We start from the raw sequence: 27069 nt of genomic DNA on the forward strand, positions 1-27069 counted from the left end.
AACAAGTACTCAGATGTTGCAAGGACAGCTGCTTCAAGGTTCATGCATCTAATCCGTGCAGTTTATCAGGTACCTAAACGCCTCAATACACAAAGGTATTATCTTTGGCTGTTGAATCGAAAACACTGTACCTCGTGCATTCCAGTATCCTATTGTAAACTGGCACTATGTTGACTGTGTATCAGCGATGAGCTTTACCGTAAAGCCGTTATGGGACGATGAAAATGATGTTCAGGAGTTTCCATTTGATGGTGTTTACGCGGGGGATGTTCCCCAAAGAAAGGAACATGTTCAGACCGTGAAGCGGCAGCCGAAGCGCCGAGGGCTATGGTACGCCTGCTTCGCACCACCTCGTGCAGATGAGCCGGCACCTACGGGCCCTTCGCGTTCTTTGCCGTCGCGGCTACGGCTGACAGCTCGCCAGCTAGAGTATCGGCGCACAGGGTCTCCTGAGGCAAGGCATGTACCACTCTCTGACATCCGAGATGTCCAGGTCAAATGGATTCATGCGGGAGGAGTCCGGGTGTCGAAGGTGAGCTTGTGATGTGCGTTGTCGGATTGGTTATGCTATAGCACGAGCCCCTTCCTGGCCACAGCCTTGCATTCTAAGTTCAGGACACTATTATTACTGCAACGGCCTGGCTTGACAAACTTGCACCCAACCCGAAAGCGTCGTGCAGAGCGCCTCTTAAACGCATGTTGCTGGTTGTACAGGTCACGATTTCGGTGGAATCCGGCAAGGAGCCCGTGGTCATCAGGGGCCTTAAGGTGGGGCAGGTTTGAACAGGGGAAGGGGCGATCCATCTAGCGGGCCGGACTGCGCGGGTATGACGGGTTCACAGCTTACTTGACCGCCAGATGCTAAGAACATGCCGCGCTTACCCTCACTACAGAACCCTGAAGATCTGGCGGACGCCGTCAAAAAACTACAACAGACTGTTGTGGAACATCCGGACGCGGCGCGGCATGCGCATCAAGGCGGTAAGGGGGTTATGGAGGGTGTTTTTCTTGACATGTGACTCTACTGAGTCGCACGTCAACATGGTCGCCAATAAGACAAGAAATGACGTTTAAGAATTCATTTGGGACAGCTCCGTCGGTCCTTAGATGTTCATGTCTGTCGGGACTTCGTGTGAAACAGAGTCGAGCTGTTTTTCGCCCCTCCCTGCGTAGGAAGAAAGGGACGCAAGAAGGAACACGCGTGCAGGGACACTCAATCGATAGTGGTTACGTCTTTGCCCTCCCGATGCAGACGGGGCGGATGCTGGGGAAGGCGATGGTCAAGCGGCAGGTGGCCATGATGCGCCGGCTTCGCCTTACAAGCGCATGACGCCGCGTGCACTCTTTGCTGATGCCTCCGGCAGCCCGAGGTCAGCAGTAAACGGCGGGTGCCGCAGCATGACTCTGCTCAGCGCCTTCGCCCGCAGCCCAGCGCAGGATTTTGCGGGCGCCGACTCCGTTGCCCGGGAGATACAGCTAGCCTCGCCCCGGGATGAGGACTCCAGCTACGGTTCCTTTGAAGAAGTCAGCGACTCGGTGGAAACGGCATCAAGCGAGAGTGGTTGCGGCAAACCGCTAGCAGCTTCCGCCCTGCCTGCAGCGAAGCGGCCGTCCACGATGGGCGTGCACAATGCATTGGTGCAAGTAGCCGCACCACCTCGGCAGGCCAGCGACTCGTTTGTTCTGCCAACGAACCTGATGCTACCAGACATGGCGCAAACTCGGACATCGCACCACCCTTCGCTGCCACTAGGGCGGAGCCCCGACAAGTCTGGGGCGGCGTCTGAGCTGCTGAAGGACGCGGTGCAGCTGGACAGCCCGCAGCCCCATGCCAAGGATTCTGTGCTGGAAGGCGACTCTGTGCCGGTTTCGGTCCAGGGCTCACCATTTTTGTTGCAGGTTTACACCCTGGGTGGGCCCCCGCCGGCGGTGCCAGAGGACTCGGTTGCATATGGAGGGACGCTCACACCACTGTCAACACAGAGCAGCAAATCAGTGGCGAAGCGTGGTCGTCGCATGTCACCGAGCTCCTTGGCAGCATCCCGCGCTGCGGAACTCTTGGCCGCTACTTCGCATCCAGTTTTGCATTCAGCCCCGGAACCCCGAAGCGGCAATGACTTGCCGTCAGGATCAGCACCTGGGTCGCCTGCTGCGTCCCAAGAAGGGCCGTCAAACTGTTCAGACACACAGGCTGGCTTGACGGAGGTGAGCTTTGCGTCTGGAGTTGCTGCCGAGGCCGGCCGCGGGCCTGAGGACCAGGTGCTGGAGCTGCCTTTGGTAGCCGCTGGGTTGGACAACAGCGGCTCATCGGTGCCCGGTCTGCCACAGCAGCAGCAGCGGCACCATGAAGACAGTCACAGGCGGGAACAGAGCAGTCACGAGCGACGAATCACTGAGGGTAGCTCCTCTGAGGCCGCGACGGCTGGTCCGAATGGCCGGTTGGATGGTTGCGGTAGCTCCTTCCAGTCGACCAGCTCAGGTGAACTGGGAGATGGCCTGGTCGGAACCACGCCGATGGGGTCGCCGGGGGCAGCAGGCAAGGCCGGTGGCGTAGGCGCGCTCACTGTGCCTGGGCGTCGTGTGAGCGGCGGGCCTGAAAAGAAGAGCTTCAAGCCTGTAGGCACCCTGGGCATCACTGCAGCAGCAGCCACCCTGTCGGCAGTGATGAGGTCAGCATCGCCATCACAGGCTGGGACCGGCGATGCGGATGCAGGCTCCTCTGCGGCTGCTGCAACAACCGTGGCGGCACCACTGGTGCTGTTAGGCTTTACGGCGGCGATGCTGACTGCGGCGTCTGTGCTGACCAATACTCGGGCTGCAGGTACCCTCTGTCCCCTGGATAATCCTTCCACCATAGGCACCTTGGAGACGCAGGCGCAGGCCGCACCACTCCTGGTTACGAGGGCCGGCAGTGTATCCGCAACCGCTGCCACGTCAGGGAGGGTGAGTGTTGTGTAGGTCCACGGCGCACCTGGAGACCATTGAGACCCCACACCAGGCGAACTTGCTCACCTGGACACAGTGTCGACTGCATATACAGTGCAACATGAAGAGTCGGTGTTGACCCTGGTCCCAGCTGTACCAAAGGCACTCGCCCAGCGTCCATAGCATCAACTCCTAAGGATTTACTTCTTTTGTTTTCGATTCGCTTGGGCAATCAAGCCGACGGTTGAGAACATTTCGCCTCTTAATCCCTCGCAGGCGACCGGCAGTGGTGACGACAGCGAGGATGCGACCATGAGCGGTGACCGGAACTCGCAATCCCAACTCTCTGACAACAGCACGAAGCACGACGCGCAGCCCGCGTTGTATGCTTCCGCGTGGCCGGACGCAGCGGATCAGCAGCAGCAACAACAACCGGTCAAGAATAAAACTGCATCTGTAGACGCCTTTTGCTTGCCAAACGTTCGCGGCACAGCCCCGCTAGCAACTGGCGCATCTCCAGCTTCAGCAAGTATTCCTGTCCCCCCGGACTCAAATGCAAATCGGCGGCAGAGGGCGCGCCACCTCAGCGAATCTCCCGTGCGCGTGCTGTACTCTGTCCATGCGTCCTTCACGGGTCCGCCGCCTGTATCTTTCCAGGCGCAGCCTGAACAATGGGGACCCGTGGTGCCTGTGGAGGCAACAGCCTTGCCTATGCAGCTTACTTGCGAATCTGCTGCGCAGACGGACGCACCGCTGGTTGAATGTGCGGTGCAGACAGAGGTTGAGGTGCTGGGCAGAGTCAGGGCAGCAGGACTGAGTCGCGACGGCTCGGCAGCCTATCATAGCAGCAGAAGCCCGAGCTGCGACGGTGGGTGCAGCCAACGCGACAGCAGAAGCGGCAGCATGGTGGCGGCACAACCACTTGCAGAGGTTACAGTTGAGCAACTGCTTAAGCCTGCCTGCCCCGAGGCAAGTGACACTGGTGCTGCGCCGGGCACTGCTGCCGACAGTGAAAAGAGTGAGAGCAGCCTGGCGCAGGCGGATGCACAGAACTGGTGCATGCCTTCGCTAGGTGCGGGGCCCTCGCTGCTCGGCGGCTCTGGGTTGGCAGCATCGTCCGAGCAGCAAGCAAGGTGCGGCAGCTCTGGGTTACGGCACGGGTAGGGCGGTAGCTTCGAGTTTGCGATGCCTAGGAAATTGCGCTCCACAGCTGGTCAGCAGCTCGCGACTTGGCGCAGCCATTCGCACGTCCATGGGGATATTTGTCTCCAGCGAGACACGTCAGTCCTTCTTGACTTGTGGACGTCCTTCGACGATGGCCGCATCCTGACGCTCGGGGTTACCTCGACCCGTCGATTGCACTCATGTCGATTGCGCCTTGTCGAATGCAGGTGCAACCCACCGTCGACTGCCAGCAGCTCTACCGGCGCCTCCCTATCCAGCAGCCCTGGTACTGCACCGGTCGCTAATGCGTCTGCCGCCGCCCTGGGCTTGTGCTCATCTGACTTGCACAGCCGCCCTGCGGCAGGGGTCGAGCATGGCGTAGACAACGGCGCGGGCCCTGCTAGGCATGCAGAAGGGACGCCGCGGCTGGGCCATGACGCGCTAGACGGTCTCTTGGACCCAGAGGAGACGCTGCTGGCCGCCTCGGGCGCCGGCACCAGCATCGGAACGCCAGCACTGGCACGGGGATCCTGCACGGGCGCATTGGTTGCCGTCAACTACGACACCGCTTCTGCGTCCGAACAGCTCGAGATTAGTGAAGTTGTCGAAGGACACCTGCGACTGCTTGTGCAGCAGGAGCAACGGATGGAAGGTGTCAATTTACTTGTCGTTGATGAAGGCGTAAGGTCCCTCACCCACAGCAGCTCCGTGTCGCAGCTGTCGCACAGCATGTCAGGCGCGTCTGGCAGCATCCCTGTATCCGGGTCAATAGGCTCGGGGTACTATACACGCATGCCCAGCATCGCAAGCAGCAGCGAGACTGGGCCCGTGGACATCGGCAGTCCTAAGGTTGGAACTCACAGTCGGTGGCCGTCAGAAGTCGCCAGGATTTCGCGACAGAATAGCGACAACTCTGCTGTTGGCAGCGGCATTGACCCCAGCGAAACGGCGGCAGCAGACCCTGTGCACGACGCCGACCCTGGGCAGCGGGTGCTGCCAACAGATTCGATGCTTCCGAAAGAGCAACCAATGCTGTGCTCACACAGCGCTCTTTTAGCAGCACCAGGCGGGGTCGGTAGCCCCAGTGTTCGGGATATGCAGGAGGGCAGCGAGTGCAAAAGACTGGATGCCAACCCTGTTGCCGCGGAGCCGGGATCGCTGCTCAGCGTCGACAATGAAACTGCTGACGATGCAGCTTGGCTACTGGGGCCAACAGCTGGCCGTGTCGGCACAATTGGTCCCTCGTCGGCCGCCGCCTCTGCCCCGGATTCCCCACGCATCCCGTTGCCGCCCCCGCTTGCGCGCAGCGCCAACGTGTCACGCGGCGGCGCCTCCTCGCGTCGTTCAACGGCAGAGGCAGCCGGAGGCAGCGACCATGCAGCTCATGCAGACGGTTACTCAAGTCGCAAGTCTAGCAGCGGCAGCTGTGGAGGTCATGCGGCAATCTCCCAGAGCTTTACCCGGCCCCCTGAAGCTTCAGGCTGGCGCCAACACTGCTGGTCATCTCGTTCGGCTGCATACAGCGACCCGCTGCATACCACTCGGTCAATTGCCTGCTCAGACGGTAACCAGCTTGCCACGCCCCTCTCGTACGGGGCCTGTGGCTCAGCAATTGAGCGTTCGGGCACTGTTCATGGACCCGAGGTGCTCGCCGGCATCACCGACAGTAACAGCAACAATGGAGAAAACAGCGGGAGGTCCGGGAGGTCGAGCAACAGCAATGCAGTTGCCGGGCCGAGCTGGGGCCCTGCAACTGCCTCCTTGGCCGCTATAGGTGTCTTTCGACGTTCCCGGGGTGTGGCCGGCAGAGTCGATATCGTCAGCGGTGTGGCCCCTCCTGATCCTCAAGCCGTGAATCCCGCGGCAGCTTTGCCATGCGCCTTAGGTGCAGCTTCCTCGCAGCCCACATCGGTATCCCCCGACCGCACTGCTGCTTCTTTGGTTACCTTAGGCGTCTTCCGACGTTCCCACGGTGCGACCGGATGGGCCAACGTCACCAGCTGTGCGGGCAGTCCTGGACTGCAAGTCGGCAATTCCGCGGCACCTTTTCCTGGGGGTTTCGATGCTACTTCCTTGCAAAAGACACCGGTATGCCCCGCTGTTACGGCTGCTCCTTTGGTTCCCATCGGCGCCTCCCGACATTCTCAGGGTGCAGCTGAAAAGGACAGCATTGCTGGCTATGTGGGCAGTCCCGGCCCGCGGACCCAGAGCCACCCTCGGCCGTCGCCAGGCGCGATAGGTACTGCCACCTCGCAGGCAGCTCCGGTGTCCCCGGATCCCACGGCGGCTGCGTTGGTTGCTATCGGTGTGCTCCGACATCCAGCCGGAAAGGATGGTGGTGTTGGCCATGGGGTCAGATCTGGCCCATGGACCAGCAGCAGCCCTGCACCATCTTCCCGCGACGCGTCCGGTGCAGCATCTTCGCAGGCAACAGCGACACCGGTGTCGCCTGATCTGTCGGACATTTCCTCGACTGCCTACGCGGAAGGCATGTACACGTACGGCAGTCCGCGGATGCGGCAGGCCTCGGACAGAGGGCACACGGGGGGCGGTGCAAGGACATCCCGCTTTGCCGCCAACGTGAGGGACGACCTGTTTCACAATCCACTCTACGGCGCTTTGGGCAAGGAATCCTCACCAGGACTTGATCAAGTAGCGCAGACACGGAGGAACCATGATATCACCCGTTGGGGTGTGCTCCCACTTGTGCCCTACTCGGACGGGCGGCTCTACGGCACGATGGGCGGCAACGGTTACGGCACGTCAACATGCACGTCCTCCCCCGCCCACGGGAGTACAGCGCAGCCGAGCGCGCGGGTCGACGCAGCGACCAATGTCTGGCGGCGATGGACGCGGGATGAAATGGCGTCACCATACAAAAACGATGGCGGCGACGAAGTGCGGGGTGCTGCTAGTGAGCGCGGCGCTGCGTTAAATGAGGCGTGGCGCTCATGTGTGGCAGAGGCGGCCCACAGGCTGCTGGCCGACAGGCGGCGAACGGACGGCTCGGTGAGCGGTTCCCGAGCCCGCAGTTTAGCCTTTGAATGCGACGATGCCGCAACGGCGCAACCCCAGCCCTCCAAGAGGGCCCGCACGCAACATCAGCAGCCGGAGTCGCCCACCAGCACAATGTTGAGCCCGTCGCAACACCAGCAACGCGCGGGGCAGCACCTACAGGAGCCTGGCACGTCAGCACCACTGCAGGGTTTGGTCAGTCCGCTAATGGTTCTCAATCCTGCCTACGTTCAGTCTACCGGTGGTTCTCCCCCGCTCACATCGTCGCCACCTGTCACAAATCGTGATGCCTGGGCCACACGCGCGGATGTGGCGCAACGTGAGGGTCCTGCAGGCGCTAGAGTGGGCCTTACAGAAGGGAGCATTGCGGCCCCAAAGATAGAGCTGGCCATTGTTACGCCAGGTCACCTGGACGATGGTGTGGACGTAGGTTATGGGCCGGCAGATCAACGTACCTCCCAGCATGCCACGCCGAGGAACCGTGATATGATCCAGCTTCAGGAGTCTGGTTGGGACAGCATACAGGTAAGCTGCTGGGATGCAAAACCCAGACTACCCTTAGCATGGACAGCCATCCCATTACACTAGGCCTGACCTGGGCTTCCCATTTCCTGTAGGGCTCTCCTTCGAGCAACCAGGCAGCTCACGCGGCGGCTCTGCTGCGGCATGCTAATGATGCCGTGGACGTCGCACGGGAGGCCGTACAACGAGGCGATGCGCAATGGCTCTCACGTGTCGCTGTGACGTTGCAAGCTGTTCAGTCGGCCCTAGACGCCCTTCGTGAATTTTGATGAAACTTTTGTTGGAAGCATTGATTGACTGCTGAGAAGGGCAGTTGACCAGTTGTGTAAGGAGTTGTATACGGCAGCCAACGGGTTTTTCCATTAACGACCACGATGACCGCATGCCAATGGAAAGAGATATGATTATGCATGCCTAAGCATTGTGGAAGCTTATGGTAAGCACTTACTGCATTGTCCGGAGATTTTCGACGCCATTGAGCTTGAGTAATTTTGCTTCAGCGTTGGTCCAACATGCTTGCGGCCGCTGCGATACGCACTAGGTCTACTTGTAAAGTGTCTCTTGAAGATGTGAGGTCCTTTATTTTTGCTCCAGTAAGGACGGTTTCGACGGCGTCAGGCAATGCGGAGCAGCCCTGCACGAGCGGACAAGATGCTGCGTTGGGCTGGTTGGGAAAGCAAATAAAAGCGAAAAACAAGAAAGGTGCTGTTGTATATCATGTAAGAGCTTGGACGACGTGTTTTCGATAACATCAGGATGCCTGCCACAGACCCCCCACTATCATGGATCTACATGAGGGAGGGAACCGATGGTGTTAAACGCTTAATGCCATGGTCTGAACGTCTCATATGGGGCTCTGTTTTTGGTGGAATCGCCTTCTTCTTCGGGCCAAGGATATACAATGCACGGAAACAGGCCGATCAAGAACGAGAAGTAAGGGATGTTCGTTATTTGCACAATTGCGTTATATGGGCTTACATCCAATCGGGTATGGGCTGCAGGCAGCGAAGCGACGGGAAGAGGAAATCCACCAGAAGCGGCTGACAGCAGCCCGTGTATTGTTGTCAGGGAAGAGCTGGGTTCGTGATGAGGCAGAAGCCTTCGAGGGTTTGGCACCCAAGCAGATCGTGGAGTTTATCCGCACTCACAACATTAACCCTGATGACCCCTTCGAGGTACGATTAGACGTGCCAGTAAAGAAGGGCATAGTGGTGAGTCACCGTCTCCCGTTTGGTCCTTATATTGGTTTGTGGGGCATTGGAATTCCGCCTGGGTCAGACCACGGCGGTCCGTGGGCCGTGGTACTCAAACAGCCCACTCCCCAGACTAGTCTCACTTCTTCTCCGAGCTTCACAAGACGGGTCCTGGCTGCTGGTTGCTGACGCAGGGCATGTCCCCCGAGGAAATAGATGAGTTCGTTCGTCAGACCGGAGTGGAGCTTTGAGATGCCAAGTTTGTGTAGGGCCTTCTAGTTGGAGGGGTGCTTGCGTGGACGTCGTGACACGAACCTCGTCAGGCTGCGTTGAGGTTCAAGTCCGAAAGCTAAAGCTGATATGTCGATTCGTCTTAGTGGTGACTGTTAGTGATATGGTGTAATGGGTTTTGGCAGGGGACTGGCACGTGTGTTGCGACGGAGGAGACCAACCCACACACCAGGCCGACAGTACGGCTTTGGCGGCAACCGTACGCTCCGCGAGTTTGTAAACCCTTTATAGTAACTGTTTTGTCTATGATTATAACATAATTTTTTGCGTTTATTGATTATCTCTCCGGAATACTAGCGGCCAGCCAGGTCCTACCGCCGCCGTTAGCGCCGCCCCATTTCGGTGAAGCGGACAACAGGACTTAGGAAGACGAGTCTAGTCCTGGCATCTATTCAATTTAGCACTAGGACTTTGCGAGCACTCCGGTTTGCATTTCCACATTCGACTGCGATCCCAGACGCTGCTTTTGTAAATCGGAAGAAAATGGCTGCCAAGGCTGTATCCAAGGTGTCGGACCTTGATGGTGAAGCTCCGGAGAGTACCGATTTCGCCAATTACTTTTGCACTTACGCTTATATCTACCATCAGGTGCGCGCCAGGTGAACTTGTAGCTTCAAAATACGGTAGGGCTGGGATTCAATACTTTGTAGGTTATACATGAAGCAAAACTGCTTCCCGCTCATTGGCTCATATTCGTCAGCTGTCGGAAGGACCTGTCCGGTGGTTTGCGTTTTCGCTCATTCAGGAGCCGCTATGAACCTGACAGTGCCTAATACCCCGCGATAAATTTCACACGACATATCGGCAAATGTTCCATAACTGCTTGCTGGCCATATCCATGTACGGCCTCTGTCTTAGCGCTCTCCCTCTCGGCTTGTGTATTTTTCACCTGCCAGAAAGACATGTTGGAGGACCACAAGCGCACTGGAGCGTACTACCAGGTGGGTAAGAGGACCTTCTCGCACGCTTTCGTAGGCAGCCACTCCCAAGGCTCTTCTCACCGATCATACTGGAGCCGCAGGGGTATGTCTCGAAAGGGGACAGGGAGTTATGGTCGTTTTGCGTTCTTAGCTGGCGCAAAGCCGCGAAGTGCTCGACAAAACACGTCCTATTCTCATTATTTGCAGAAAACTAGTTGTGCCTGTGCTGTCAGCCATTCGGGTGCCAAGGCATGTTCATTAACCCATGCACTCCACCTAACACGACAGCTTAATCCGAGTCATTAACTGGCAGCTTGAACTTGTAAAACGTCTCGTGCATGATCCCCCAGGCTGTCCTATCCAACAAGAGGCAGTTTCAGGGCAAGGTGAGGGTCGCAAGCCCAGCTGCGTAAAGAGACAGTGCTTTTTATTAGCCTGTGGGGATTATCCGGGCATCAGGGTTTAGCCGGAGCTGTTGACCTGAGTACAGCGCCGTCAGGTGGCCCCGCGCCACCATGGAGAGCACCGTGGGCTTAGGTTCTGGCGCGGGTGTAGGTAGGTCCGATACCTTAGCGGCTTCTTTCCGACTCACAGTCAGCACTCCGCCAGTAACAGGCAGCCCTATTGCATATCCGCCGTACACATGCACATGACATAAACGAGGAAGCCGATTCACCGGTTGTCATGTACGTGTGTGCGTTCTGGCAGGTAGTCCTGGATGTGGGCACGGGCAGCGGCATCCTTGCTGTCTTCGCAGCCAAGGCAGGGGCGAAAAAGGTGTATGCGGTGGAGGCAACCAACATGGCGAAGCACGCGAGGGCTTTGGTGGAGCACAACAAGGTGGGGCTGGGCGGCGCCGGGGGTAATGTGACCGAAAGTTTTGGATAAGGAATTGTTATAGCATAAGTTTTTAATGAGCAAAACTTGGGAGGTTAGGTGGGAAGGAATACTGATGATGGTTTGTAGGCTCGAGGATGACTATGGGAAAAAATGAGAACATTGCAAGCCCTCTGGCGCTACACTGCGCACCGAAATTTGAATGCTCCCTTTGGGCGTTGATTTTCCCGCCTACGTATGGCATGCATCTGGCAGCATGTGGTTATGTTTCTTCCTCTCCTTTCCCTCTCCTTCTTAAGCCCCCTGCTTGTATCGGACACGGGCAGGGGCACGGGGCTTACGCACCCCGACCACATGGGGTACTCGTTTGGAAACATGCGGATGCATGTACATGCATGTGCAGTCGGAATGGCCGGAAGGTGCCTGCCTGTCGGGAGTCCGACCCACGGTTTGTGGTAATGAGACGCCTACTGTGTGTCGCCAATTTAATTTTCTTCGCCGACTTCGGTTGCACCATTTTTCCCACATCCTTCACGTACTTCTGACTGTTAGCTTCGCACGGCTTAGGTCTTGCATGCTCAGCTTGTAGACCTTGTATATGTGGCAAGATGCACTCCTTGAGCGGATGACGACTCCATAGTTATCCCTGTCCGAACTTGCCAAAGGCCGGCAAGGTTATGTGGACTGGTTTACTTCTACCTGACGCTCAAATATCAGGACGCAGTGCCTTGTGAAACGAGGAGATGGCTGTTGAGGGACCCCACCGTTAAGCGCCTGGTGCAACCTTTCTCCCTCCGCCTCGTGGCTGGTTTCCCTTTCATATGTCCTCCCAAAGCTCGGTGATGTCGCAGGATTACCACACCTTCGGGTGGAACTTAGTACGTCACTCCCGATTCTCCTTCCCTTGTAGCTGAGCCACGTCATCGAGGTAATCCAGGGTACCATTGAGTCCATTCAGCTGCCGGAGAAGGTGGACATTATTATTAGCGAATGGATGGGCTACTTCCTGCTGCGTGAAAGCATGCTGGACTCGGTGCTGGTGGCGCGAGACCGCTTCCTGCTGCCGGGCGGGTCGCTCTATCCCTCGCACGCGGCCATCTACCTGGCGCCCATCCGCTCCAACCTAGCCAACCAGCGGACTGGGGAGTTCCAGGTGAGAGGAGGGCGGAAGGGGTGGTCAGTGCTCTCGCAGCACACAGCTCTTTTAAACACACACAGGAGATCCTTCCACCTTGCACATTAAAGCTTTGCGCTTTGCATGGGCAATGTTCCTCACTGTAACATTCCTCGTTCTATTTCTCCCCAGGGTTCAATGGAGGGCTGGGCGGAGTTCCTCCAAGATATGCAGCACTATTACCAGGTAGGCAGGCGCGTGCATTAGACCTAGGGCGGGCCTCGGCGGGGTCCAGTTACGACTTATAAGGCATGCCTGCATCCTTTTACCAGGTTGGTGGTGAAATGGACAGTGAAGCTGAGTGCATGCTTCTTTGTCTAGCGGCTAACGCACACTGTTGGAGCATGGTGCGTCATCAGCCAATGGGCAATCGTGGACACCCACCCGGGCCCCGCCGTCCGTCCTTTACAGAGGGGTGCAAACCGCAAGCACGGCCAAGCTTGGCGTCCATATCTCGTTAATCTGCTCTCTGCCTAGTTGCCATTCCTTATATTCCTTTGTCCTTAATTCCTGTGCTGTGTTGCTGTGCTGCACTCACTCGCGCCCACTTGCTGAGCTGCATCCATATCCACCGCTACGCAGGTCAGCCTGGACTGCCTGAGTGACGCCTACCGCAACGAGCAGAAGGACTATTACCTGCACACCAGCCAATGGACCGACACGCACCCGCAGCAGATGCTGGGTCCCGCGTCGCCTTTTATCAAATATGACCTTCACAGGGTCACGTTGGAGGAGCTCAAGGTGAGAAGCAGGGACGAGAGGGACGGCAGGTGGGAAGGGTGTTATGGCTTAACGAACCGGAGTTAAGAGGAACAGGCTCAGGATACTGGCGGCGATAGCGTTGTAATTGTGGTTCTGAGGGCCAGGTTGTGAGGGCCAGTAGGGTTGTAAGTGTGGTTATGGGGCCCAGGTGGTGGTGGTGGTGGGGCTTAAGACAGGATAACGGCCGACTGGTGGTGCGGAGAGGAGGGGAAACTCTGCATGCCACCACATGGTGCACGCAGTCTGAGGTGGCTGAGTGGTCATCCAATCCAACCCGCTGATAGCGCTGTTCCCCAACCGCCGCCCGCCTCGTATTCTTCGTTCACGTATCTCGCTGGACCCCTCCAGGCCCCGCTTCGATCAGAGTTCATCTTGCACATGACGGACGGCGGCCCCGTGGATGCGCTATGCGGCTTCTTTGACGTCTGGTTCCGGGGGAGCGAGGACAACCCGGTGGACAACGAGATCCGGTTGTCCACGGGGCCAGACCCAACGGGTGAGCTGAGTCTCGGTGTGTGCCATTGGACGTCGTGTACCGTGATTAGGACCGTGAGCCCATCCCATGGGGTGGCTTTGGATGTTATGGAGCTTGCCGCTTGTCAGCGCCGGGCGTATACTGGAGCCTTCCCGGCCTTGATACTCGCTATGCTGGCCATGGTGTAAGCTGGCGTGGCGGGAACACTTCCATTGCGGTCCTTTCATCGACGTCCTCTGTCTTATCGGGTCCCTGGCCGTAGCGTGGTCTGTGCCCCTCCCTCACCCGTCGGGGCTGCCGTCCGATCTGGACTTGTGTTTGGCATGCATGACTCGTGTTCATTGTTCCCCTTCCCCACTTCCAATCCATTCCAGGCGCCACGCATTGGGGCCAGCAGACGTTCCCACTGCATCCGCCCATCGACTGCGCCCCCGGGGATCGGCTGCGGGTGTCGCTGGAGGTGGCCCGCAGAGCCGACAACCAGCGCCTACTGCAGGTCAAGGCCGGGATCACCGTTGAGGGCACTTCGATATACGCGGAGCAGAGCAAGACGCCGCGCACTTTCCGATGGAACATTGAGTGATGGCAGCCCCGCGATGGTGTCGCGTTGACTGATATGCCATTGCTGTCAGTTTTGGTGTGAAGGCGAACTGATGTAGACTGTCTTGATAACCTGAGCCGCTGTGTCGTGTGTCTAGGTGACAAGGGTTCGAACGTACCAGGTCGTAGCCGACGCCATCTACGACGGCAACGGTAAGGCTAGGTGGCCGAAGCAGGGGTTCCTCCTATTAGTTCCTTTTAGTTTTGTACATACACATACGCAGCTGCTCGGACTTGTCGTGACTATGCAGGCGCCGATGCGCAAATACCGGGGTCTCGCAGGGTGTAGTGCCGGGGAAACGGGACGTCAAGGGGCCCTGGCTCGGCCGTCTGGCTGTGAGCCGAATTCGCGTCAATTTGTAGAAAGGGTCTTGTCAGGTCGGAAATGGTTTTCCTGGGGACATAATATTGGCTGAGTTCTGAGTGGAATTAGAGGAGGTTTCATGGGCCTGTGGACCCATGCAACATGTGGAGAAGAGCGACAGGGTGTGTGTGGGCGGCGCCAACTACGAACGTACTGCCCAAAGGAAAACGGTTGCCAGAGTGTCCGTTCATTTGCGCGTGAGAAGCATTTACTTGTGGACACCCCAGTTAAGTTCTTGCCACGTGGCGTGTGAATTGTCGCTGGTATCTGGTGAGATCTAGTCAATTGGAAGCGTAGGACCTGCACCGGTCTTATGCCTCCCAACTGAAGGGTGATCCCAAGCTTTAAGGAGTCACCCCTTGTCGGAGCTCTCTAATGGTCTGACACGGCCTCACCATATTGGCTTCGCGCAACCTCGCCGCGCGGGGTTCCACCAAACTCTGGATTTGTTCGCAAGAAACTAGAGACAGGCATCCTTGGTGGACTGAGCCCCTGCGGCCGGCGTAAAGTACCCAAGCGTTGCCGCGTGCAGCAAACACTGCCGTATCATTAGAGAATTGTTCGAATAGCCTTGTGCGCTACGCCGGCGCTGGATGTATGTCAACACTTCGACACCGTTTTGTCATCTGTTACCCTCACAACAACACTACAAAGTACAAGTTTCGGGTTCTGAGTTACCCGAGAACCTAAGCAGGAATAACCCTAACCATTGGGTACACAACATACTTCTACAACATGCAACGTCAAGAGCAATCTTGGCAAAACATCTTTCACGCTATTTTTCCTGAGATACGAGTGCTAAACGGTGGTATCAAGGTTCGAATCTGCTTGATGGTGCAAAGGCTATGTCCAGCGCTTCCGAAACGTACTGTACGCTACACGCCACTCGCAGGTGGCGAATACAACCCGATCATTCAGTTTCTCGCTCCTTTTCTTCGGAGTAGTTTGGGTACGTGTACCGAACTACTGTAAATGTCGCCCCAAAGAGTCGCTTATTAATTTCGCCCAGGCTGCCTCGAATTTACATGCTTTCTTCATGAACCTGCAGTACCTCAGCAACGAGTATGATGCGGCGAGAGGGGTATCTCAAGGCAGCACATCAGACAACTCCTGCCAGGCGAAAGAATGACATTTGCCATATCGCGAATGTTGGTCCCTTGCCGTCTTGATGAGACAAAACACCATGACAATCTAAGAAGAGCAGCTTGGCTCTGGGGAGAATCCTGGGTGTCCCCGTACGCTTCTGTACGACGGTACAGAGAGGTTGGCCTTTGGCGGCGCAACGTTGGTATAAATGTAGGCCCACACCCTTTAGTTCTTATCCTTTCAAGAATCATGTGATATTCAAAGTTGTGTAACATCAATTTAAGCAAGATGCCTCTATACGAGCTCCTTTGCTTAGCCAAGCCGGCTCCTAGAGCTGAGCTTGTGGCGCTGATGAAGAACATGGGTGATGTTGTGTATAAAAACGGAGGCTTCATTACACAGCTCAAGAGCTTTGGGGAGCAGCACCTCGCCTATGATCTACGTCAGCCTTTTGAGAGATATGAGCGTGCGCATATTTGGCAGATGGATTTCATTTCCAGTGTTGACGGGTTAAAGCCTTTGGACCACGAGCTACATGTCAGTGACAGGGTACTGCGGTGGACTGTCGTCAAACGTCCTATGGGGATGGAAGCGTCGCGTACCAAGGAGTAACCATTCTATTTGAACGTTATGTCTGCATCAAGGTTTTTCACTTGCGCCCACTTATTTTGGACGGTAAGTTGCTTGCTCCGGATAGCGCAAGCCTTCTCGTTAAGCTTTTAGACCTGGTGTGTGTTTCTTTGCGTCTGTTGCACAATTTGCACTCGAGCGAATGACGATTTAATAGTTATCCCTGTCCGAACCTGCCAAAGGCCGGCAAGATTATGCGGACTGAATTAGCTCTATCTGACGCTCAAAGGTTATGTTGCAACTTGCATAGTCGCGTTTGTGAAAATTATCTAGCTTCGGCGCTGATGATTGGAGAAACATTCAAGCTCAACAGATCTGAGCTCTGCTGTGCTGACACCTTCCCCGCTGTTCTGAGCCGAATGTCATAATAGCAACGCATCTGTGTGAATGATGAGAACATGCAACTAAATGTCGGATTCCTTCTGATTGCTTAAATGTTGATAAGTTGTTGCTTGACACACAGCGCGTCGTATTACATTCCCCTGCCTGCATTTGTGCTTGCAGGAGCCGAGGTTCAAGCGCTGGTCTATTCATGATGGCGTTACTACCGCATTGTGTTACTGCAGCGTTTAGGAGAGTTCTTAAACCGTTATCGATAGTATTCTTTGCCTCATCGGCTCAACTTGTTGTGGAAATGTTGTGAAGTGACGTGCTAATGGGAATATGTTCAGCGTTTAATATGCATTATTTATTATTTCTACAGCGAAATGTCTGACATATGTAGCGATACTGCAGTGCGTATGACATGATATTGGTAGTCACGACAGTTTATTCCTGTCGCTGTAAACAATCCAATCCGTCTGTACCGCGTTGTTATACGCATTTGAACATAACAAATGTAATGAAATTAAACTTTCTCACGATATACTACTTTTTCGATATTCTCAACAGTCCACGCGACCAGTATGATGTGTGAAACAAGCCCATGGCTAATACCCAGCATACCCCGGTATTTCGGGGCACCCTCATCCAGTCACCCTAGTCAACTTCTCAGTGGATCGCTCAGGTTCCGCACCCACCATCCAACGGTATCTGCCGGGTCGACAGCGGCACAACTCCATTCCGGTCGGCCCGATCGATCCTGGGACATCCCGGGGCCAATGGTCGCGCCTTACCAGTAGTGCCAAACCCTAGTATATATTACAAAACTGACACTAATGTCAACATTTCAATCTTTCTTTGGTCCTGCCGACTTCGGTGGCGGTGGCCTGTGCTGCTCCCCGACAGGACGTTGTACATATAATTTTTCCTGCGCAGTGCAAAATAGGATAAAATATCATGACCACACCTCAAATCAAGTAATACAACCGTAACTTCCCAGTCACAAACGCAGAATCTATAATTACAGCGGATGAATGGTGCGTAGTGCTCGTTGCTTGCCTGACCACCTCCCCGGGGCCTTGCGTATGTCTACACTCGGCGAAGCGACAGCATAAGCCTGTATGTGTCACCTATACATACCTCGTCATTTGTCTTCAACTTCGGAGGCTTCACCATGCCCGTTGACTTCTTATTGCCACCGCCTTTAAGGTAGTCATGCCAGGTGCTAACACGCTGGTCACGCGTGTTCTCCCACTGCTTCTCGTGTTCTTTTTTAGCCTTGACGCGCTCCTTCACCTCCTTCTCCTTCTCTTCAAGGCGCAGGGTCTCCTCTTTGAGCTACGACGGTAGAGAAAACCACAAAAGGATTAGTACGGGGATGCCACGCAAGGCAATTAGTACGGGAATGTCAAACCATTTACCATACCAGGCGTAAGATACCTATAAAACGGGATTGGATGACGATGTGCGATACGTACCCGCTTCCCAAGTTTCCGCTTCCGCCACTCCGAACGTGCGAGCACATCACGAGCCTTCATCTTCCAGCGCTCGTGAAATTCCTCCGACTTCTCCCACTCCGCTTCAATGCCGTCTCGCCCTTCCTGTGAGATGAACGGCCATTGTATCCAGGGGTGCAATACATAGGAGCATGTAACCCGGCGATGACCCATATACTCTCAGTATGGCTACACAGCTACGCCCCAACACCGCAGTGATAAAATCACCTCGTGCAGTAAGCTCGCAACGCGTACGAGGTTATCATGCTTCGTTTCCTTGCGCCGCTCCTTCCGGAGCTCCTCTGCAACACATCCGATACGGGCACGACACAGCGAGTCCAGTAAGGGAGGGGGGCAATACCGTCCAGATTACGCGTGCATGGCGCCGCTGGGTCCCAGGCAGCGACACCAGAAGAATGTAGGGCTTCATCAAACTGCAAAGCTTAGCCCTTTCCTGCTATAGCCTCCTTTGCAAACCCCTTAACATGGGACTTGCACTGGAGACATGCCCCTTAGCTTGAGTGCCGTGTTGCTGATAAACACTCCTTTATTGCAGTCCTGCTGGAGTAACAGGTTCTTGGTACAGGATTCGCCTATCTCTCAAACAGTATGGTTGCTTCGTTGGTATGGTCGTTGCGGATATGGTATTAAGGGGGCTTCAGGAATCAGAGTGGATGTCTATCGGGTTGTTCTATCCCACTGGGAAGCCTTCTCCTCTCTCTTTATCTGTGACAATATCGAAACGGTTCTGGGCTGCCCACACCTAGACACCTATGTTAACTACATTTTCGAATCACCGTTATCATCTACTACCTGTTAGGCATATACGCGTGTGGGGTGGTACAAGGCCCACCTTGGCAACCTCCCGTAACACAACGACATTTACCGTAGAGATGTAAATGCTGCGTCATTGTATCCGAAGCGAGGTCCACATTAACCAGAGCACTTAACGCACCATGTCCAAGTATGTTTGACACGCCACGCGATGTATGGTAACACGCACTCCCAGGGACACTCACCCTTCGCTACGTCCAAGACCTTTAGCAGGGATTCCCGCTTTTCGTCATCGAGGAGCTCCTTCTGTGCATCTCCAAGGACTGCACGCAAATGCCACAAGGTTTGAGCATGAGCACATTTTCCGATCCGACGCGACCATGACATGCGTATGCGTGTGTGTGATACACCTTTAAATTGCGTTATTATCCAAAGGTGTAACGGGCCCATACAAGCCGGGGCCACAACGGCCGAAGGCTGCCCGGATAAGTAGATATTTAAGAAACGCATAAGATAAACGATTGTCCGATGGAATGAGTATGCAAACCGCCATGCGAGATCATCCCCGACCCATGGGACCGCATTTCACAGGACCAAGAATAATCCTCAGTCCAGCACTTACTGTCGAAAGCAGTCGACGCCTGCGGATGCTTGCATTTATCCGGGTGCACCATGAGAGAGAGCTTGCGGAATTGCCGCTTCACATCTTCTGGGGTCGCGTCAAACCGCAGGTTGAGCTTCTCGAACGGATTCAATTTGAATGCCCACAGGATTCGATTAACCTCATTATCGCGATCGACTTCTTTCAGATCGGAGAAAAATGCCTGCGTTGAAATATCACGGTCGATTGCCTGCAAGCCCGCGAATCCGTTCGATGTCACTACATTATATCAAACCTTCATCAAATCATCTGGATCAAGTTCCTCCGGAGTTGGCCTTGCTGCGTGTGGCTCATTTCGCTCTTGAGATTTGCTGCTCGGCCCAGGTCCAGCAGCATCCGAGGGGCCCGCATCCGCCATACGGAAAGCTAACAAAGTTTTTATGACTATATGCAAGACTTTTGTCCAGGGAAACCCTCGCAACCCTTGCTCTCTTATTAAAAATGTTTGCGGGTGCGGATAATATGAATTCGCATCATATGGATTCGCATCACTACTCGTCTCGCAATGCTCAGGAATTGAATGCTATCAAACTGTCAAACGGATCGAGTTTGGTTGACTGCGATTCCACGTCGTACACAGTCGCTAGTTCCATTTTCGAAATGAATACACAGCCACGCAAATCTATTACAAATTGAACATACATATTACGCTTCACGGAAACACAAGCTGTAATGGGTGAAGCGAATGGCCCCTCCAAGAAAGTCTGGCAATTAGGCTCTAATATGTAACATCCCGCTTGCAGGAATTCGTTCGCCATCATATATTGAGCATGGATAACGCGCGCGCTTGCAATCCCAGAGGTGGCGTGCTTCTGACCCATGGGCCAGGCATGGCTCTTATTATTTAACCTTCTTCACCTTGAGCTTCCTGCAACATGTAAGATACGTTGGACAGCATAAAATGTGGTGTTCACTGCAAACGTGTACGGATCACAGGCGCACCACTCACCCTGACGCCGCCACAGCTGCATTAATATTTGCTGCACAGTAAATGATGCAAATCACTGGCACAATGATCCAAATGGCATTTGCGCCGATGAAATAACCCCAAAAATATAGCGGCTCGCGTCGGCTATATTTGTGGACTCCTGCGCATATACCAGAACTCCGAGCCTGGTTAGCACACCGAAACCACAATTTGACGTAATGACAGATTCCCTCCATACCCCACCATCCATACCTTCATAAATACATGTCAGGTAGTAGAGCACATCTCCGTAGAGCTGGCCAAGAGACACCAGGATCATGGCACTAAAGCGCCAGGCGGTGCGGTACAGGACACCATAGACAATCAGGAAGCTGAGGGGGCCCCAGGCAAAGGCTGTAACACCCTCCATGGTGACGATGAACGCATCACGGGTTGCATATCGCGAGTCTGCCTTCGAATACTCCTTCCCTATTGAAGCGCGACGACACAGGTTTTAGGCCCCGGGAGTATGGTATGGAGTCCCATTCGCATCCAACTTACAGATTTCGTTCAATATGTTGCCGCTATAGTCCTGGTAGAACTTGCTATTCAAAACCACGTTCCCTGCCAATGGAGCGTCGCTGTTGAGAACGTGGACATGGTAACTACGCGCATCTGGAGGATCCTTGCACAACGCGCACCTTCGATAACAAAATGTATTATACCAGTGCACATCCACCAGCCAGCCCAAAGCCTCTCGACGGTTGTCAGGTACTTGTAGCGGCCTGAGTTGAGCAAGCAATAATTGACGCGCCTTGCAGACATAACAAGTAATGGACTTATTCGTTCAGACCTGTCAGGGCAAACATAGATATAACAACCAGTGCCGAGCAGCCAAAGAAGACAGCCAAGATAGTCTCATAGGCTAGTACGTTCGGCACGAAGCCGGGTAACACCAAATCTGTTGGCACATAAGGGTGCTTTGGGATCGCCATTTTGACAGTAAGCTCGAGTCAAGAATTCGTGCTTCAGCTTATTGTATTAACGAGGTTTAACAACAGACGTCTGCTCCGAATCCTTGCATGTACGAACATTAAAGGGTTGCAGCTATGGTTACTCAGGTATGCTCGCTCAGTGCGAGACGAGAAGCAACTGCGAGGATATGACGTGTAATGTTATTCCTGGGCAGGCCTTCAACGGAAGCACAGGGCAAATGAGGCGAAAGCCATCTTGAACCCAGAGCGCTCTGGTTCCGCTCTGGTTGAACCATGTTATCAATCTAATAAATATGTGCAAAAATATGGAGTAACGACCATGGAGCCGCTTCAGAAAGCACAAGAACGCTTGTCACTCCATGAGCTTATCCGCGTTGGCGTGGGCAGGCAAGAGGATCTGCGCCTACTGCAAAATGTAAGCACGAGGCCCAAACGACAGAAGCTCATGGAATGGGAAGGCAGGACACTCATGCCTTTTTCCTGTCTCAGGCACACCCGAGGCACCCGGAAACCCACGCCAATCTCCCCCCCTTATTTTCCACCTTGCCTTCCTCTCACAGAAATGTATATATCCATTACCTCAACCCCAAAGCACCTATGCTTCTGTCTTCTGGCTCCAGGTCGCCATGCAATCCGCTTGTTTACCCGCGACCTCCGTGGCGCAACTGCTGCGGGAGGCAGCTCTACGGGAGGAGTGGCGGTCGGGCCGGGAGGCGGCCCTCCTGGACTCCCTGCGCTCCCAGTCCCTTGGCGGTGTGCTGGGGCTGGGCCTGGGTCCAGGGGGCTGCCTCAGTGCCGCGGACGGGCGCCTGCTGTCGGAGCAGCTTGCGGCCCTCACAGAGGTGCGCACACACAGGTCGATGCGGAAAATAACAGGAAGGACGGGACGGGAAAGCCGCCGTTGCCATGAAACAATCCCCCTGGAATGACCACCTGACAGGGATTTTGGTTCCGTTGTCCTGCGCCGCCCATGTCGTGCCTCCATGTCTATTCCTAAGTCGTCGAAATCCCGCCCCCGTCTGGTTCCCCCTGCTGGTCACCCGCTGGGTGCCGCTCGGCCCCTCCGGGCCGTCAGATGGTGGAGCAGCACCAGCAGCGCAGGCGGACCCGGGCTGCGGCAGCATCCGCGGCGGCACCAGGAGCAGCAGTGCAGCGGGCAGCGGCGGCCGTGTACCGCGGCTCCCCAACCTCGCGCAAGAGCCCCGGTGCGACCTCCCACCCGGGACCCCGCGGACCGCACCCGGCAGCTCCCGCCGCCCCCAGTAGTACCGGTAGCAGTACCGCCGCTGTCACCGCCAGCGCTCCCTCCCCGGTGCGGCCCCATACCTCCTCTCACCCCTACCTCACACCTCTGGGCCCCAAGCAGCCACCGGCACCTCAGTCCCCGTTGTCAACACCGCCAGTGCAGCAGCAGCAGCCGCAGCCGCTGACTGGCCAACTCGCAGAGGGGCTGGGTCGGCGGCTTTCCCGCCCGGCCTCCACACCCTCAGCAGCTAGCCGCAGCAGCACCGGACTGGTGCGGACGGTCTCCGCGGGGTCGGATGTCGCGGACAGGAGGGACAGCGACAGCAGCGGCACCAGCGGGTACGACGTAGGCCACCACTCACCGGCGGCCCCGGCGCAGCGACAGCGGCGGCTGGGCACATCTGTGGGCGCTCCGGGATCCGCTGCTTCCGTGGCTGCGGCAGCAGCCATCTATGGGGCCGGCACCGCGGCCACCGCTGGCGGTACGGGAGTGGTGGGCTCACCCGCGCGGGGGCTGCGGAGCAGCGGACGCGGCGGTGGACGGCAACAGCAGCCAAGTGGTGGTGGCGGCGGTGGTGGTCCGTCTTCTCCTTTCCAGGCGGTGAAATCGACCCATGGGTCACCACTCAGTCAGGGAAGGCTCAGGCCGTGTAGCGCACCGGACGGGCTCCCGGGGCCGAGTGCCTGGGACGCCACGCGGACAGCGGCAGTAGCAGCAGCGGGACCAGTGGACACCTCGGTGGCCATGATGTCGGCGGCAGCTGCGACGGCTGCTGCAGCCGCGGCTGCCGTCAACTCCCCCCCTGGAGGAGGTGGTGGGGCGGTCGGGGCCAGCCACGCCGCGGAGCGCAACAGTGGATTCCGCAACCTGTTGCGGCTGCAGCAGCTGTTGGTGCAGGTAGGTGGGTGGCCTTGGGGCGCTCGTAGGCGGCGGTCGGTGAGTGAGCGGAAGGGGATTAAAGGTGGGACTCCTGTCAGTGAGATGGGGTTGGGGTGATCAGGGGACAGGAAATTTGTGGAGTGGAGCAGCGGTGTGTGTGTGTATATAGAGGGATCCGCTCTATTGCGGTAGTGGTTTGGCGGCCAAGGGGGAGAGATGTGTGGCGGATGCAGTTTGCTGCCCCCTGTCGCTCCGTGCTGTTGGTTGGAGAGGACGTGGAGGGGCATGCAGAGCCCTGACCTTCTGAACCAATAGAGGACCGGACCTGTGACCTGCAGGGCCTTCGTGAGCACGCCCAAGCCGAGGGCGAGGGTGGTGCGCTGGAGGCGCTGGTCGCCAGTGTGACGGAGGGACAGCACTTCTTTGCGGAGTGCCTGCTGGAGGCGTTGGAGGCCGCGGGGCTGCCACCGGATGCAGTGGGGGGGGGGGTGGGCGGTGGTGGCAGCGGTCCGCCGTCTCTCCCCTCAGGCTCCCCGCCGTGGGGGCGGCGGCCTCCGGTTCAGGCCTGGGACAAGATGCTGCGGTTGGGTCAGCTGGGCCTTACGCGGTCGGACGTGAACCGGCTGGAGGAGATCAGGCGGCAGCGGGCGGCCCGGGTCATTCAGCGGCAGGTGGGGGGCTGGAGGTTGGGTGACGTCATTGGGGGTAGGTCGTTTCACCTCTCATGCGTTGTTTGTCGAAGTGACAACTGCCGGTCGGACTGGGGTGGACTGGGGGCGGCGTGTTGGCGGCGTTGGGCGCTCAGGCGGGAGGGTACAGGGGGGGCGGGGTGGGGTGGGGTGGGGGAGGTGAGGGGCAGCAGCAGCGGGAGGAGGAGGAGGGTGGCAGCATGTCCTGAGGTGGTCCTGAGGTGCTTCCCTCACCTCACCTCCTGGCTGCCTTCTTTGGACTTTGGACTTGGCAGCAGCTAGTAAGTAACTCATTTTGCAACCTAGTTATGGCCACGTCGATGCCAAAACTATACTCTAGTCATCACTGGTCAGTAAATATTCCCAATGATGCAGTATCCGTCTATCTCTAGAATCTGCTTCAATCGCCAGTAGTTCGCCCTACCCGTCAGCTCCTCTTCCCTCCTCTCCGTCTGCGGCGCCTCTGGTGACACATTCCCCTGTACGAGGGCGTGGCGTCTGAGATCGGGTTTTACCTGGGGTGCTGGTTTGGCGGGATATCGTCTCGTCTAATGCCCAGCCATCATCGCGATGTGCCGCGCTTACCCCGTCGCACCCTCCTTTCTCCTCTCCCGCCGCCACCTCACCGCCAGGTGCGCAAGTGGTTGCGGAGGCGGCGGCACCAGCGGCGGCTGGCGGAGGCCCGGGCCAGGGCAGATGCCATGCAGCGGAAGCTTAGGTGCGTGGGGGGGGGGGAGGAGGTGGCGGGAGGGGGGCTCGTGCACCGCAGCTGGCTAGCTGCCGAGGCCGTGACGGCTGTAGAGGTGTGTAGCCATGCAGGAGTGGGCGGGAAAGGGGTCCTGACTCCCGCCAGGTCTAGGGGGCGCCGAGGACGAGGGGGGGGAAATCATGTGCAAGGAATTCGGAAATGAACTGCTGCCGGCGTCCACACGTCAAGTCTTAGGACCAGGGGGGGGACGAGGGCATCTGGGAGAGGAGTATCGCTGTCATGTGCGGCCCCAGTGGGGGGGGCTGGGTCTTAGTAACTGCTTGAAAGAGACGGGGTGGGTCAGACAGTCGGTCATTGGGCGGTCTGGCCGTCTCTCCGCCCGCCCTTCCCCCTTCACCCCTTTTCTAACCTCTCCCCTGTCGGCAGGTTGTCTGTTTGGCACAAAAAAAACAAAAACCTTTGGGTGGTTTTCCTCAACATATGAACCCTCTCCACCTCCTCCTCTTGCTGGGGCTGTTCCCCCGGGGGCTTCACCCGTCCAACCGCCTCCGGCACGGCATTACGTTAAAAGTAGGGGAGTAGTTATCAGGGCACTTAAGCAAATCTGTTGGCCCCTACCCCTCTTACCCCCCTTCATGCACCCCTTGCCCTCCCTTTCCCAACCCCCCAGGGAGGTGGCTGCCCGGGTGATTCAGTCCTGGGTTCGGGGCCACCTCGCTCGCCGCCTGGTGGCCCGCCTGGCTGCGGAGGCAGCTCGGGAGGGGGCCGAGCGGCGGCGGCTGGCGGCGGTGAGGGCGGCGGCGGCCACCCGCATTCAGAGGGCCTGGCGGGCGCACCGCCGGGCGTTGAGGTACGCGGAGGTGCTGGCCAGGGCGGAGGAGAAGCGGAGGAGGAGGCTACAGCTGCCCGAGCAGGAGCAGCAGCAGCAGCAGCAAGGGGGAGCGGTGGTGACGGTGGCGGTGGCGGGAGGGCAGGCGGGTGGCCGTACGGGTTGCGGCCGCGTCCTGATGACCGCCGAGCAAGCTGTGGTTGTGATCCAGGTGGGGAGAGTGATGTGATGTGGGAATGAATGTGGCGGTGGAGGTGTCTCTGGGGGGCCCTGCTGTGGAGCGCCAAGGGGCTTCAAGTTGGGTGGTTACTTGGGAGTCGGTTGGCGGGTCGGCAGCGGATGACGTCACCGTTAGTGGCGGTTGAATGGCGGTGCAGTTGTGGGGTCGTTGCGGTGGTAAGTAACGCCGCAACCTCAACCCCAACCCACAGGAGGGGGCCGGTGTGGGTACTGCGACGTCAGGGGGGGCCACCTTTTCAACCCCCTCCTCGCCCCCCTTTCCCGACACTGCCGCCCTTCCCCGGCCCCCCGCAGTCCCACCTGCGTGGCTGGCTGGTCCGCCGCAGCTCCGACCTGTGGTGGGCCCGAGCCAGTCTGCGGCTGAGGGAGCGGCGGGCGGGGGCGAGGGCGTGGAGGCAGCACCAGCGCTTCATGGAGGCCAGCCACGACATGCAGGCGCAGGTGCGGGGAGGGGAGGGGAGGGGAGGAGGGGTAAGGCGGACCGCTGGGGGAACGGAGGGGTAGGAGGAGCCACAGCTAGCTGCTGGGAAGGGAGGGAGGCAGCTTAGAAAGAGGCTGGGGGCTGTGGAGCAACAACAGGTAGATGGGTCCCCGGGCAAGAAGCCCAATAGCAGCCAATAGCTCGCCAGCTCACCGATCTTTGCCATTCCCCGGCCCACCCCGCAGCTTCTAGGTTCCCTGGTTCGTGAGGCCCAGCTGGCCGCGGCGCTGGAGGCGGACCGGCGGCGCCAGGACGGGGAGATGAGGGCCGCCTTCAACGAGTGGCTGCTGCAGCAGCAGCGGGTGGCGCTGTCGCAGCCGCTGCCACGGGGCTGGGTGCCCCACCCGCACCCCAGCGAGCCGGGTCGCATGTGCTTCCTGAACACGCGAACCGGTGAGGGGGTTTAGTGGGGGTTGGGTCTGTTCTCCTCCCCGCTCTGAGGCAACACCCTCACCTCGCTCCACCTGCTCAACCCACGTCTCCCTCAACCCCCTTTCCGTCCGTCCGCCCCCCCGCCCCCTCCCTCTCCCCCCGCACCAGGTGAGCTCCACGGCCTGCACCCCGCCGTGGCGGAGCTGGCTCGCCACGCCCGGGAGCAGCACGCCGCCGCAGTGGCCGCCCTGCAGCTGAGGTTCTCCGGCGTACCCGCCTACCTGGAGCAGGTGCACCAGGCCACAGCGGCTCAGGCGACCATCGCAATGAGGGCCATTGCAGTGGTGTACCAGAGCGCGGTGGCACAGGCGGGGGGCCTGCGGCCGCGGCCCTAAATGGCGGCGGGGAAGGGAAGGGCACCGCGGGAGGGGACACCGCCGAGGACTCGTCCCGCGGCCCCTCCCCTTTGGAGCTTTTTGGAGGAGCTGGGGCAGCTGTGCGGGTAGGAGTGT

General features: G+C 57.5%; 4 protein-coding genes across 4 annotated transcripts; 3 read left to right on the forward strand and 1 right to left on the reverse strand.

Moving 5' to 3' along the window:
- Positions 1–187: 187 nt before the first annotated feature.
- On the forward strand, positions 188–8144 carry VOLCADRAFT_102941 (uncharacterized protein; the record flags this gene model as incomplete). Its single annotated transcript, XM_002946303.1, has 7 exons — positions 188–532; positions 715–768; positions 894–981; positions 1253–2943; positions 3202–4058; positions 4317–7629; positions 7722–8144. The coding sequence occupies 7 exons, from the start codon at positions 188–190 to the stop codon at positions 7893–7895; spliced, it is 6522 nt and encodes a 2173-aa protein (XP_002946349.1). The 3' UTR covers positions 7896–8144.
- A 1272-nt stretch (positions 8145–9416) lies between these two features.
- VOLCADRAFT_72634 (uncharacterized protein) lies at positions 9417–14604 on the forward strand. The gene is made up of 9 exons (XM_002946304.1): positions 9417–9698; positions 10007–10051; positions 10381–10416; positions 10739–10870; positions 11778–12020; positions 12174–12227; positions 12624–12782; positions 13152–13299; positions 13653–14604. The coding sequence occupies exons 1-9, from the start codon at positions 9594–9596 to the stop codon at positions 13859–13861; spliced, it is 1131 nt and encodes a 376-aa protein (XP_002946350.1). The 5' UTR covers positions 9417–9593; the 3' UTR covers positions 13862–14604.
- A 2169-nt stretch (positions 14605–16773) lies between these two features.
- dnj27 (molecular chaperone) lies at positions 16774–21130 on the reverse strand. The gene is made up of 12 exons (XM_002946472.1): positions 20971–21130; positions 20819–20902; positions 20679–20741; positions 20391–20606; positions 20160–20298; positions 19446–20078; positions 19172–19373; positions 18795–18872; positions 18004–18077; positions 17758–17880; positions 17420–17617; positions 16774–17207 (listed from the first exon to the last, which is right to left on the reverse strand). The coding sequence occupies exons 6-12, from the start codon at positions 19566–19568 to the stop codon at positions 17127–17129; spliced, it is 879 nt and encodes a 292-aa protein (XP_002946518.1). The 5' UTR covers positions 19569–20078; positions 20160–20298; positions 20391–20606; positions 20679–20741; positions 20819–20902; positions 20971–21130; the 3' UTR covers positions 16774–17126.
- Positions 21131–21431: 301 nt separating this feature from the next.
- On the forward strand, positions 21432–26952 carry VOLCADRAFT_115922 (uncharacterized protein; the record flags this gene model as incomplete). The annotated part of the gene is made up of 11 exons (XM_002946305.1): positions 21432–21527; positions 21733–21954; positions 22188–23255; positions 23576–23725; positions 23801–23908; positions 24559–24644; positions 25306–25423; positions 25454–25675; positions 25999–26145; positions 26371–26578; positions 26726–26952. 11 exons carry the CDS (start codon positions 21432–21434, stop codon positions 26950–26952), a joined length of 2652 nt encoding a protein of 883 aa, XP_002946351.1.
- Between the last annotated feature and the right edge of the window lie 117 nt (positions 26953–27069).

The sequence above is a fragment of the Volvox carteri genome (assembly GCF_000143455.1).
Source record: "Volvox carteri f. nagariensis unplaced genomic scaffold VOLCAscaffold_3, whole genome shotgun sequence".
Taxonomy (NCBI): domain Eukaryota; kingdom Viridiplantae; phylum Chlorophyta; class Chlorophyceae; order Chlamydomonadales; family Volvocaceae; genus Volvox; species Volvox carteri.

Coding starts and splice junctions, on each gene's coding strand:
- VOLCADRAFT_72634 (XM_002946304.1), top strand. CDS start 9,594: ATGGCTGCCAAGGCTGTATCCAAGGTGTCGGACCTTGATGGTGAAGCT. Junction 10,417..10,738: donor AGAGGCAGTTTCAGGGCAAG/GTGAGGGTCGCA, acceptor GCGTTCTGGCAG/GTAGTCCTGGATGTGGGCAC. Junction 10,871..11,777: donor CTTTGGTGGAGCACAACAAG/GTGGGGCTGGGC, acceptor CTTCCCTTGTAG/CTGAGCCACGTCATCGAGGT.
- dnj27 (XM_002946472.1), bottom strand. CDS start 19,568: ATGGCGGATGCGGGCCCCTCGGATGCTGCTGGACCTGGGCCGAGCAGC. Junction 18,873..19,171: donor GGCGTCGACTGCTTTCGACA/GTAAGTGCTGGA, acceptor ATTTGCGTGCAG/TCCTTGGAGATGCACAGAAG. Junction 18,078..18,794: donor GGTCTTGGACGTAGCGAAGG/GTGAGTGTCCCT, acceptor GATGTGTTGCAG/AGGAGCTCCGGAAGGAGCGG.